The 13278-nt window shown below is 43.8% G+C and overlaps 1 protein-coding gene across 5 annotated transcripts in view; it reads left to right on the forward strand.

The window, feature by feature from the left end:
• The window catches only part of CCDC149 (coiled-coil domain containing 149), a 92114-nt gene that overhangs the window by 72518 nt on the left and 6318 nt on the right, over nt 1-13278 (forward strand). For 4 of the 5 annotated variants that reach the window (XM_036994692.2, XM_036994690.2, XM_036994691.2 and 1 more), the window contains 2 exons: nt 265-297; nt 4886-5002. In XM_036994692.2, coding sequence (XP_036850587.2) covers nt 265-297; nt 4886-5002 — 150 coding nt within the window. The remainder of the gene's footprint in view (nt 1-264; nt 298-4885; nt 5003-13278) is intronic. The other variant, XM_036994693.2, reaches the window with a different exon arrangement.

A 13278-nucleotide genomic window follows, 5' to 3' on the forward strand; every position in this document is an offset into this window, starting at 1 on the left:
TTGAATTTCAACACAGGCAAAGTTATCGTTTATTTGTGCAGTCAGATTGCTATTTCTGTGCATGTACTGGAGTTTCTAATTTTTTTTCTCTCCAAATGACTTGGTGAAATTGCACAATGTTTTATTTCTACAACTTATGTAAAAAGATAGAAGTTGAATAGGAAAGGAATGCTGAGAATTCCGTATCTCTCATGGTGCTTAGTCTCGTTGGAATGGCTATTATGCAATAATAATTGTTTCTTTCCTTCTTTTTGCTGCCTGAAGGCCTGAGCTACAATGTTTCAGTAGGATTTGGGAGTATGTTCTATTTGAAATATCTGTGTTTGTGGCTAATATTCACAGTGAATTAATATCACCCCTGCATGTAAATAAATAGAAATTCATTCTCTATGTATCCTTGCTCTTTTCTGATTAGAACAGTCAATTGAAATAGAGAATTCAATTAGTATAAAGCAAATGTTAAATGGTAAAATTAGCTTTGAAGGACCCAGCTGAATGGATTTTATGCCATGGCCGTGTTTGTTTTAACCTCTGGCCTCCACATAAATACAAAGTGGAAGGACAGGAAAAAGAGCGGCAATTCCCCAGATCTGAAACAGTTTATGTAATAGCAATAGCATTGCCCTGGTGCAAGGATGAGGGATGATACAGTGAGGCTTTGCCTAAATTAATGACTATTTTCAAACCATGGTCAGAGTGTGGGGAAGGGCCTCTTGCAGTGTAAGTCTCATCAGTCCCTTCGGTCTGCTCATTGTGTTATGGTCTCCATTTAACCTACTGAATAGTGGAGCAAGGATCAGCATGTTCTTTTCTGCCTCCCTTATTCCCCTCTCCTCTTCCTCTTCCTCTTCTTCCATTTTTTTTCCCTCCTCCTCCTCTTCTTTCTCTCCCCAAGTAGAAGCCAAATCATAGTGTTCCGGCTAGCCGGAGGGGACTGCGTCCCAGTGATTTTAGAGAACTGTGGCTCTCTCTTAGTTACCAGCATCTTGAAAGGATTAGTATCTCCTCTAGTAAATTAGTTCATCAATATGCTGATATCTTTTTGATAAACTTTGTGAATAAAATTCTATATGCATTGTAGACGTGCCCCTTGGCCCCTCAAAAATTCCTAGTTCCACTAGGGAAGCAAGATGAATACACATCAAGCAGTGAGAGGAAAGCACGAAACGCTACATAATTCAGTGCAACCGAGCAGTTAAGATGGTAGCGCATGGGGGAAATAATATGAAGAGTCATCGAGTGCCAGATCTGGAAGGACAGCTGAGACCAAAAAGTTCAAGGATAGCAGACGCTTGCTGTATATGTTACACAATAGCCATTCCCATGCCACTGGCAGACACTGCTAATCAACCACACTGCTCTTCCTTGCTGATCTCCCACGTGGCCCTCAGAACAGTTTTCCACGTTGGCTTTCCAGCAAGCACCTCCTGGTCAGAGTTGACATGTGAGAGAAAACATTTTCCCCTGTCATGATCTAGTCTGATCCCCTCGTTTTAAATAGGGAAACAGGCTTAGAAAGTTCGATGATACGTAAGGCCACAGAGGCTGGTGCTGGAACTCAGGAGGTGTTCAGGTCTTCATTTCAGTGCTCGACCATACTGGAGAACTATAATTCAGAGATGAGAGGAACGGGGTTGGCCAGATGAGCAGGGAACTTGTTCTCAAAGCAAATTGGATTGGAGAAGAGGAATTCAGAAGCCAGAACAATCTTTTCTGGACTTGTGAATAATTTCTTCTAGATGATGGATGGTGAAGGAATCTACCCCTCATTACTACAAGGCAGAATTACTGTTGGACTTGGAGCATGCTCTGATTTTTTCTTTGACTCTCTTCTCCCTCCGTCCTTACTCTCTCAGCCAACACTCTATAGCTCTTGATGCTGTTTGATAGAGTTGTGGCAAAGTTATGATCTTGCTGAGAAGCCAACAAGTTTGACAGTGTCAGATGTCGCAGCCTGCAAGGAGAAGTCATCTGGATAGCAAGCGCATCCAGAACTGTTTAACCAGTCCCTTTGAGGTGGAAAAGGTCTGGGTCTGCAGCAAGGAAGCTGGGCTTGCAGTTGACTCTGCTCCTCAGGAAGGAACAACCTCCCCCCGCCACCAGCCCTTTCCATCAGGTTTATTCTCCCCAGAACCTTTGCTGGACTCTGAGGGACATTTTCCTGGATGTGCTCATGCTTTAAAAGGAAATACTGAAATCCAGAAAAAAATCTTGGCAAGAGTATAGCCAGGCTCCTGGAGCTTTTCATTTTAAGTCTTTCTTCCCCCTGCTAAGCATCAGCCTGAGTTGGAAAATGTGCATTTTGGAAGTCCTTGCTAGGTTTTGGAGAAGGGGATGAGATGTTGTGTTGTAAGGAGTTGGGATGGCTTCCAGACACGCAGACACCAGTTGAAGGGAAGGGTCTGTTTGACCTTCCACATGAGTTATGGTTTAGCTCTAGCCTGTGGATCCTCCTTGCCCCACTCCTCATACTCCCAGCATAAGAACCAAAATGAAACCACGAGACAGTAGACCATCAGAATAGAGAGCGATTCAGTCCACATGGATGCAATCTGGACTAAGAAATGATAGAACTATGAGCCTTCTAAGGATGGTCTGAATCCTTAAAATATTTTATAAATGATCTTTCCAGGCAGGAATTTGGGGAGGCATTTATATTCTCCCCAACCCCCACCTCAATTGGACATGGGTGAACAGTGGCTTCTATTTCCCTTCTCTACATGTTTATTGCTCGGATTCTTGAAGAGAATTAATGCTGCTGGCACCAGCATTTTTAAGGAGCCATTGTGAAATAGATGACACCCTCCCTATGTTAGAGAGGGCCACGGAGACATTCCACTCTAGAGAATTTCTCACGTCAGGAAGGCTGAGATCTCCCCAGTCTGCCTTGCTCACCTGGCTGTAGCTGCTCCCAGCTCTCCCAGAACGCTGATTCTTCAGCCAGTAGGGTAGAGGGGTCTTGGAAGGCTGGTTGGGACACAGAGGGAGAGGGGCAGAGTGTATCTCTTCCCGAGTCCCCTTAAGGATGGAGAACTGCCCACCTACCTGCTAGGGCATGATGGGTCAAGAAGTGCAGTGCTGCCCCTGACTTGAGGACAGTAACTATTGCCTTGGTGGAGAGAAACAGAAGCCCACCCTGAGGCATGTGTTCTCCGTTCGTGGGAACCATTCATCCCACAAGGTGTTTCCAGATGGTATCTTTACAGCACAATGGGAGACCTGAGTACATTGACTTCATTCTGGCAGCCTCTTAATATCCCACGCTATAGATTAACAGTTCTCTTTGGGAAACCTCTCCTGACTGTGGCACTGGAGATTTCTGGGTTTTTCCCACATGAGACAATAGTGGTCAACAACCTCAAGGTGGGTTCCTCTTATCATACTTCTATTCTTCTGGGGTGACCATCAGAGAGCAGAAACCAGAGTGCTGGCTGCTAACAGCCTACTCTGTCAACCTGAGGCAGCAGCGAGCACCTATGCCCACCAAGACGTCAGGAGGCCCAAGAAGGCATCAGTCATTTGTTTCAGACATTTACCAGCTATTTATTAAGTACCTACCATATGCCAAACTCTCTGCTGTAGTCTTGGAAATCAAGTTAATAAGATGTGCCTAATGGGAAGACACTATTACAAACAAATTGAGGGCTCAGAGGTACAGACCAAAGTTCACCTGGTTCTCCAAAGGAATGGATGTCTTTCCATTTATACCATTCTGTGCTTTGGTGAACTTGAAACCCTGTAAAATCATGCAACTTTAGAGACTCTAGTCGGAGACCCAGAAATGCTCAGTGACTTGGCTTTAGAAAAGGTCCTGCTCAATGTCAGGCAGCTAAGGTTGGAGAGCACAGGCTGGGCTCACGGCCCCGGGGGTTTTCATTTTTGGCCAATGGTTCCCACCAAGAGAATCCTACAGCCTCCTGGACAGAAGTTGGGGATCCAATCCTGCTTACTGGGCTCTCCTGGCCACTAGGGGAGCAGCATTGCATGTCCCCGTGTTCTGTGTCTGCTTCTGTGTCCGTCCACCAGGCTCAGTTTCAAGGGCACCCTTCCCTCCTCCTCACCTCTACAACCTGCCATGACTTCAAAAACAGCACTGTGATGGTTTTCCTTTCTTCCTTTGCCTTCAACTTTCTCTGGCCACTTAGGGAGTCTATGCAGATAAATAGAAGGGTTTGTCTGGTATGGGACTGTATGTTCTAAGTAAAAGTTTAGCTGTGATAATTTTGGGAACCTGATACTACCTGCCTTATGACAGTTATTATTCAATCTTAATGACCAAACTGAACTGAATCAGATATAGTGTATGTGGTAGTGCTATCTCCACTGTAAAGTAATAATTTCAACACGTGACATTTATTGAGTGCTGACAAAATGCCTAAGTGCTTTCATGAATCAGTTTCATTTCAGCACAACTACCCAATGAAGTGGGTGCTGTTATTTTTCCTCATTTTACAGATGAGGACTCTGAGATTCAGAGAAGTTGAGTGACTTGTCCAAGGTCACCCAGCTAGGACTTTTGTGGAGTCTAGAACACAAACACTTTTCAAATAAAAACTCCACAGCCACACTTGTAAGCACTCTGCTGTGGTTATTATTGTTATTGTCTTACCCAGATCAAAGCTACTCAGTTTTTGTCCAACATAACAGGCTGTTCCTTAATGGTGGCATTTGTAGGCAGCCATGTCCTGAGCAGACTTTCAGGACTCTGGCCCTGGACCTCACACTACAGAATGGGCCTGATGGCCATTTCCCTTCCTTCATCCCCTACCTACAACTGAAGAAGGTGCCTTGTTCACCCACATAGCCAGTCCATCACGAGGGGGTTCAGTGTAACCACAGCTCCACTCGTGACATAAGATGTCCATTTTCCCCTTTTTCATGACAGGGGGCAAGGACACCATACTGTTCAGTGACCCTACTCTTCCCACCATACAGAGGTCGAGATCCCCACTGCTGAAGTTCATTGAGCAGCCCACTGAGAGCAAACTGGACCCTAAGGATGGTAAGCATGCCTTGATTTCTCTGTCTCTGTCTGGCCTGTGCCTGGCACAGAGGAAGGACTCAGTGGACATCAGTCCTTCCCCTTCCTGGAGCTTCAGTGGCATATTCCTTGTGTTTCCTCTTGTTGGATTTGTCTTGTTTGGGGCTTCTGGCCGAAGCACACAGCTCCTGCACTCTTGGCATGGTGGCACAGAAGGGCAGAGTGAGGGCTCCAGAGTTGAACAGCTTGGGCTCATATGCCAGTCCCATGTCATATCGGCTGTGGGAACTTGGATGAGTAACATCAGCATCAGTTTCCTTACCTGTGAAATGGTGACATGATGGTGCCATCCTCAGGGGACCCTTGGCACATTGCCTGGTGTGTGGTAAGTGTTCTGGGAACCAGTTGAATGGAGGACAAAAACTTCTCCTCTCCTAGGCACACTTTTTAGAGGTTGTGTGTTTTGGAGGGGATCAAAGGCCCATGTAGGGGGCCAGATCTGTTCACATGTAGCAGTCCTGCTTCCCCAACTAGATTATTGTTCACATCCTTCTAAGTTCTACTCACCTTCCTTGACCCTCAGTGTGGTTGCCAGCTTCCAAGATGGCCCCACTTCCTGGCGCCCATGGAGTCCTCTGCAGCACTGTATCAGGGTTGGTCTGTGTGACTAACAGAACACAACAGAAGTACTGGTATGTGACTTCTGAGGCAAGGTCATACATGACGTGTGCAGTCTGTCTTGCTCTCTCTGTCTTGGATCACTCATTTGGGAGGAATCTGGCTACCATGTCATGAGGACCTTCAAGCAGCCCTACATGCTGTTCATATGGCCTGGAACTGAGGCCTCCAACTATCAGCCATATGAGTGAACCACCTTGCAAGCAGGTTCTCCAGCCTCAGTCAGGCTTTCAGATGATGACAGCCCTGGTTTACATTTTGATGACAACCTTATAAGAGACCATTAGTGAGAACCACCCAGATAGATTGCTCCCAGCCTCCTAAGTCTTAAGCTGCTAAATTTTGAGATAATTTGTTATACAGTAGTAGGTAACTAACATATTTAGCAGATGGGTATTAGGGTTCTTTCCTTGATTGCTAATTTCCTTTCTGTCTTTTCTTGCTCAGAGTCATGCTTTCAACCATCACCTCTATGAAAATATCCTTGAAATATTTTTTCCCCCTGGGTCCCATCTGCAGAGTCCCATGTTTCCCAAAGCACAAACTTTCCCATCTAAATTTCCATAGGCTTCTCAAGTATGACATCACCAACTCTTCCTTCTTCCTCCCTTTTTTGTCACCCTCTCAGCTACCTACCTACCCTTAGAGTCAACTTTCCTTCCCTCCACATCTGGTCTTTGGAGTTTCCCACACCTCCGTTCCTACTGCCTCTGGCTTAGTTCGGGTGCTCTTTGCTCCCTGGGCAGGGCTTCCATTCTGGTTTCTTTAGCTACCCCCCACCCCTCCGTCCCCCACTCTCCATACTTCATTCAGGTCTTCATCTTGTTACTGTGGGGTAGAGCCTCTGGAGTACTGCTCTCCTTCATGTTGGTGCCCTGCTCAGAAGTCTTGAATGGCTCCCAACTGTCTTCCACTTTAACTCACGACTCTGCAACTTGGCCTAGCCTACCTTTCTAACCTTATGATGATCCAACATAAAAACTGTGCTTTTATCAAGCTGTACTGATGAGTTGAATCAGTTAGCTACTACTGTGTAACAAACCACCCCAAAACTTAGAACTTAGAACTACAACTCTGTATTATTTATCGTGAATCTTTGAGTCAGACGGGCAGAGCTGCTAATCTAATCTGGGCTCAGCAAGCCTCACCCATGCATCTGTACAGCTGTGTCTTGAAGCCTGTCTAAATCACTCATAATAGTACATGGAATGGTAAGAATAGAAGCCAGGATAGGTCTGGTATTCAACAGAGAGGTTCCCCAAGCACAAGAGGGGAGAATTCCTAGAGATCCCCTGACTCAGGTGAATTCCACACTGGCCAGAAGGCAAAGCCGGGTCTGTCTAGACAGCCGCATGTGCTGTTTGCAAGGCTGGCCTGTAACACACCATGGCCAGCCGTGAAGTCTGAAACATGACTCAGCTGGTGGTCATTCCATGCTGGCATCCAGCATCGAGAGCTGAAGCCCCTTGTTTGCTCTGGGCTTGCTGAGCTGCTGGGTGGAACTGAAACGGAGCATGAGCCTGACTTGATTTTCACAAGGGTGGCATAAGTAATGGCCTGATTCAAAATGATAGCTTTCAGAGTTCCATCATTAGCTCTCATTGTTTCAGCCCTGTCTTTCGCCAGTGTGGGGGGGACAAGGAAACATTTATGTAGCACTGTCAGTGCCTGGGATGGCCTCATCACTGCTGCATCTCTGATTAGTTCCAACTGAAAGCAGCTGACACTTGGGAGGACAAAGCCCATCAGAGACCAGTTAACAAAAGAAGACAAATATACACCTTTGGGCCGATGTAGGGGAAACACGTTTTTAGGGGATTATCAATATTTCCTACAACGAACTACTATTTCTTCATCTTTTGGAGAAAATATTTCTTCTTTGCACACTATTTATGTCAACAGAAACTTGTATCAGTTGATTGCCTCATCATTATTGATATGTGTATTATTAATAAGTATTAATGATATTAATTCTGTTTGCTTAAACAGCACAGAGTAATTACTATTATTTGTAATACTATTTTCTTGTTCTGAGCCAGTTCAGACAGCTTTCTTTTATGGACATGGCAATGCTATTTATCTGTCCTCAAAGGAAAAATAAAACTCCCACAGCTTAATAGCCAATGTTCCAGAATCACAGAGTTAAAGGAAGATTTTGCTCCCACAGCAAGTGGCCAGAGGGCCTAGTTACGGCTCAACAGTTGTGGCATTTTCAGTAACTTTCCTTTGTCTCATGAGGATGACTTGAGGATACTCTTTTAGTTCCAGAGGATTAGTAAATCTTGCCATTGACCCATAATCCAATCCCAGAGCCTGGCCCCCTATATCTGTATGGTCTCGAAGCTCTGAAACTCTAGGCTTTGTCAGAAGAAAATCCCTGATAGAGCTAAAAAATAGAACTGCGGCTTTGTCCATTCCATTACTGCAGCAGTATTTTGACCTATAATGATGGCAGGAGTATTACTTCCCTCCCCACAGTCCCCAAAAAGTTAAAAAGTTCTCTCTGGTAATCTCAGGTTTGCCATTTTAAAAAAGGTTCATACATTTGGGCTTAAGTGGGATGTCATCTAACAAAATGGCACAAGACAAAGTGCCAGTGACCAAGAGGCCCCAGTGTAACTTACACCACCCTCACTTAGATGTGAATTAAGGTAGGGAAGATTAGCCTGACCCACAGTACAAACACTGCAAATGGTTTAGGGGTTAGGTTATTACCAGGAAGGTTAATTAATTTTTCAGGGGCACCAGAATATACTATTAAGTATCCTGGAAGAAGTAATTTCATAAAAGTCATTTCTAGGAGGAGTTTATTCATCTCACATGGGTGAAAAATCTAGCTGCAGAAAGGTTCATAATTTACTCCTTTTGAATAAAGCTGCTCATGCTGTGTGGGAAACTTGCTCATTTTGACTCAGTGTTTCCCTGTACAACCACTATAAAAATTTTCATTTGTTAGTATGAAAATTATGTGATTGCTTCCCTGAGCCATCTCAGATGTAGCTCAGTGTGTGTGCCTGTTAGAAATCTCTTTTTTTCTGGAAGTGCCATTTTGAGAATTTTTAAGGAAGCAACCTGAATACAACTAGGAACAAATCCCATAAATTCAAGAACTGCCTTCATTTATTAATGTATGGTATTTAAAAGTATGTACCAATATATTTATTTATTCAGTAAATATTCTGTACATGCCCGCAGATTCAAATACTTAATAAAGCTGTTTATTGAGTCCCCACTGTAGAACACTGGCAAAGTTAAAAAATTAATCAGGGAAGATTTTATACTTCAGATGGTTTTTAAAAGCTGACTCTGTGTCAATAACAATTTAAGGGTAAAAAAGTAAAAAGCACTAAGTACCAAGTACCTCGGAGGTCTAGACACAGCCTTGTGGGTATTAGGACACTGGAGAGATTACCTCTAGGCGGATTTAATCAAATAGGCTTCCGGGAGGAAGTTGAGGTAGAGCTGACTTTTGAAATTGGTCATCTAGATACATAAAGGAGTTATAGCCATGGAGGAATCAGCTTCCCGAAGCCATAGTGGGCAGCGCTGGGATGGCATAAGGGTTTGGTGTGGCTGGAGTGCAGGGATACAGGGAGAAGAGTCGGGGTGTCAGGTAGAAAGGTAGATGGATATTGTGTCATCAAAGGCTTTGAAGGTGAGGCTAGGAGCTTCGGTTTTGTTCCCAAGGCAGTGGCAACCTTTGAAGGTTTTATAGCTGGCGAAAGGCATTGTCAGATTTGTGTTTCAGTTTTGTGGTGCTTCTTACTGTAATGTGCACCCAAATTGCCTGGGATCTTGTTAAAATGCAGATTCTGAAGCAGTAGGGCTGGGGTAGGGCCCGAGATCCTGCCTAACAGGCTCTCAGGTGACAGTGCCACTGCCGAATTATGAACCCCACTTTGAGTAGCAAAGCTTTAGGGAAGGTCCCTCTCCTGGTAGGTTGGATTAGAGCAGGAGGAGGCTAGGAGCAGAGAAGCCTATCAGGAACCAACACCCACTATCCTTGCTGAGCAAATATGAATAATTTTGTTTTTAAATTAAGGCTTCCTTTGTTCACTCATTTATACATTCATGAATTTCCCTGTAAGGACAAATAATGGTCTCATTTTCAGGAAATACTTACTGAGGTCAATGAGTTCTTAGGAAAGTAATGCATAAGCTGTCCAGGCTTTAGAAAAGTATAAATTAAAGACTTGGTTGAACTTCTGTCCCTGGGATTTTGCCTACAGACATCAAAAAGGCTAAAAAGAAAGAAAATGGCTTTCTTTGAATGTGAGAAACAAACTTGTATCAGAAGAACTCAAGGTATGAGATGTGGGGACATAGGTCAAGTGCCTGGCTGAGCTGAGACCCACAGTCCAGGAATTCCCCAGGAACTCCAGGCTGTTCGTGCTCACACCCTCCACTTCTGTCTACAGCCCTCTTCTCTTCTCTCATTGTGTCCCCCTTTCTTCCTCCTAAGAGCTTCATTTCGGTCTTATGGTCCATCTAATCTCACCAATACTTCATTTCCTCTAGAGTTTCTCAGCATTTTTACCAGGGTTCAGCCACTTCCAAATTTCTTAAAAAGTTAGACATGGTTAGGTAAATGCTCAGGAACACATACAGTTTTTTAGTTAAATAAATAGATACTCTAAAGCACATACTATTCTTATTAATAAATACATTTATGCATGTATTAAAATAAAAATGGATTGCACATCTAATATTGTTCCATGTTGCAAAAATTCTAAGCTGTGTTTTAATTCAAACTTTTTAGATTATATCAACTTTTTAGGCTCTATTTACTTAGATTTCTCTTCTTCTAAATATATGCTCTTTCTAAATTATATAAATAAGCCTCAAAAATTCATAGAATTCTTGTAAACAGTCACTACATACCTCTCACCTGCCAGGGTCTGGATTTATGAAACATGAGGAGTGGCTTCCACTTGCTTTCTGAAGCACCTGTTCTCCAGCTGAACCTTGGAGAAATATGCCTAAATGATTTATACAAAGAGGCTTTAGAAATCCAAGCCATATTTGGGGAAAGTCTGCATTGGGAAAGGAGAAGAGTTGTCAGAGGCAGGAAATATTTGTGTGTCTTCGTCAGCTCAGGCTGCTGTAACAAAATATCATAAATTAAGGGGCTTAAACAGCAACTAATTGTTTCTCTCAGTTCTGGAGGCTGGGAAGTCCAAGACCAGGGTGCTGGCAGACTCAGTGTCTGGTGAGGGCTGTCTCCCTGGTTTGCGAATGGCCATCCTCTCGCTGTATCCTCACGTGGCTGAAAGAGGGAGAAAGAGCACTGGCCTGTTCCAGTTCTTATAAGGGCATTAATCCCATCATGGGGGTCCACCCTCAGCACCTTATCTAAGCCGAATCACCTCCCAAAGACCCCACCTCCAAATACCATCACCTTGAAGATTAGGTCTTCACCATATACATTTGGCAGGGGATGGGGGTGGGGTCGGATATAAACATTCTCTTCATACACTCCAGGACAGAATTAGTACTTGACAATTGATGGATGGGAAGGAAGAGGAAATGCAGCAATGTGGCCTCAAGGTCAGCAGCCCACAGTACCAGGAAGCAGTACTGACATGGCAGATAGGAGGACATCTATGGGGGCAGTTTCTGATGGGAAAATGCCACATCATTCACGTGGGGGATTCAGCGGATAGCTGGAAACCTGAGTCTGTATGCCTGACAGGAAGGAGTCAGAACCAGAGATACAGACTTGGGAGTTGTGCTTATGAGCAAGAGTTAATATCAAGAGATGGCCACTGAGTGAGAATGAATGAAGAGAAGGGAAACAGATGAGACATCAGTGAGGTTCACTCAGAGGGGCTGGGAGGAGATGGCAGCAGAACCAAGGAAACTAGAAGGCATGCACAGTAGGCTGAATAATGGCTCCCACAGACTTCAGACCCTAATTCTTTGACATATAAATGGCAAGGAGACTATATGGTAGAGGGACTTTGCAGATGTTATTGGTTTACCCAAATTAGTGCAGAGACAGGGAGACTGTCCTGCTTTATCCTGGGGAGCCCAAAATGCAATAACATGTACCTTATCAGAGGGAAGCAAAAGGAGATTTGATACACGCAGAAGGAGAGAAGGCAGAGACTGCAAGGATGCAGCCACAAGCCAAGGGATGTTGGCAGCCATCAGAAGCTGGAAGGGGTAAGGAACAGATTCTCCCCTAGAGCCTCCAAAGGAGTGTGGTCTTGGTTTTGGCCCAGTGAAGCCCATTTTGGACTTCTGACCTCCAGAATTGTAAGAAATGTATGTTCTTTTGAGCCACTAAAGTTGGGCTCATTTGTTACAGCAGCAATAGGAAACTAATACAGCATGCTCACAGACTAGACTGGAGGAGAAACAGAGGAATTGTTCTGGAAACTAAAGGAAGAGACAGCTTGAAGGAACGATGCAGCCAATGGAAAGACATCCTGTAGAGGACACAGATGAGGGGTCTGAGAACAGAACACTGCATCTGCTGACTGAGAGCTCACTGGACAGGAGGGTGCAAGGCAGATGGAAGGATCTAAGGCAAGAATCAGCTTCCGGAAATGGAGCAATGGACAGAGGCTCCTAGGTCTTCACATTAGTGCAGAAGAGAAAAGACAAGGTCATACATAACTGGTGGTAAAATCTTGGAGGTGACATACATATTATGTAAGTGGCCCCCAAAGATATAGAACTAAATTTAAAGCCTTCCTCCACCCTTACTTCCTGCTCTGACCCTCAGCCTGCTACCCAGAGGCAACCTACAATTTTTGGTGTAGACCTCCAGAAAAAAAACAATAGCTTGGCAAGTTTATACAGAATCCTCTGCTAATGGGGACTCAGATTCTTTCCAGGTTTCTGCTATTAAAAGCAGTATTGTAGTGAGCATCTAGGTACATATGTCTGAAATATTTGGGCTAATATCTATAGGTAGATTCCTAGTAGTGGAATTACTGGGTCAGAGGGTAATGCGTTTAGGACTGTGATAGATACTGCCCAAATGCCCTATCCGTGAGTTTTGCTAATTTTTATTTTCTTCAGTAACATTTGATTATACCTGTTTCTCCACATCCTTAGCAGCACTGAGCTTTAGCAAACCTTTTAATTATTGCCAGTCTGATAGATGAAAAATTACATCTCATTGCGATTTTAGATTTCTTTAATTATGAGCGATCTTATGCATCATTTCACATGTTTGCCTTCCATTTGTATTTCTTTGTCTATGAATTGCCTGTTTTCATTCAATACTTAAATATTTGTGGATAATTGTGGTGCATTCAAATGAACTCATTCCATACACATGAACTAATTCCACACACAATAACCTGGATCATCTCACAGATACGGTCCAGTACAGACACAACCTGCATATACTGTGCCATTCCAGTATATGAATTTCAAAAACCAGGCAAAACTCATCTTTGGTTTCTGACGTACAGAGATTGGTCACTCTTGGCAGAAGATAAGTGACTAAGTAGAAAGGCTTAAATTAGACTGGGAAGTGTTTGTAGGGGGTTGGTGGTATTTTGTTTCTCATCATGGTTATTCGGGTGTGTCAGTCTGTGAAAGTTCATTGAATTGTAGATTAAAAATTTGCATGATTCCATGTATTTCATACTTCCATAAAAGAA

The sequence above is a fragment of the Manis javanica genome, chromosome 5 (assembly GCF_040802235.1).
Source record: "Manis javanica isolate MJ-LG chromosome 5, MJ_LKY, whole genome shotgun sequence".
In the NCBI taxonomy this organism is placed as follows: domain Eukaryota; kingdom Metazoa; phylum Chordata; class Mammalia; order Pholidota; family Manidae; genus Manis; species Manis javanica.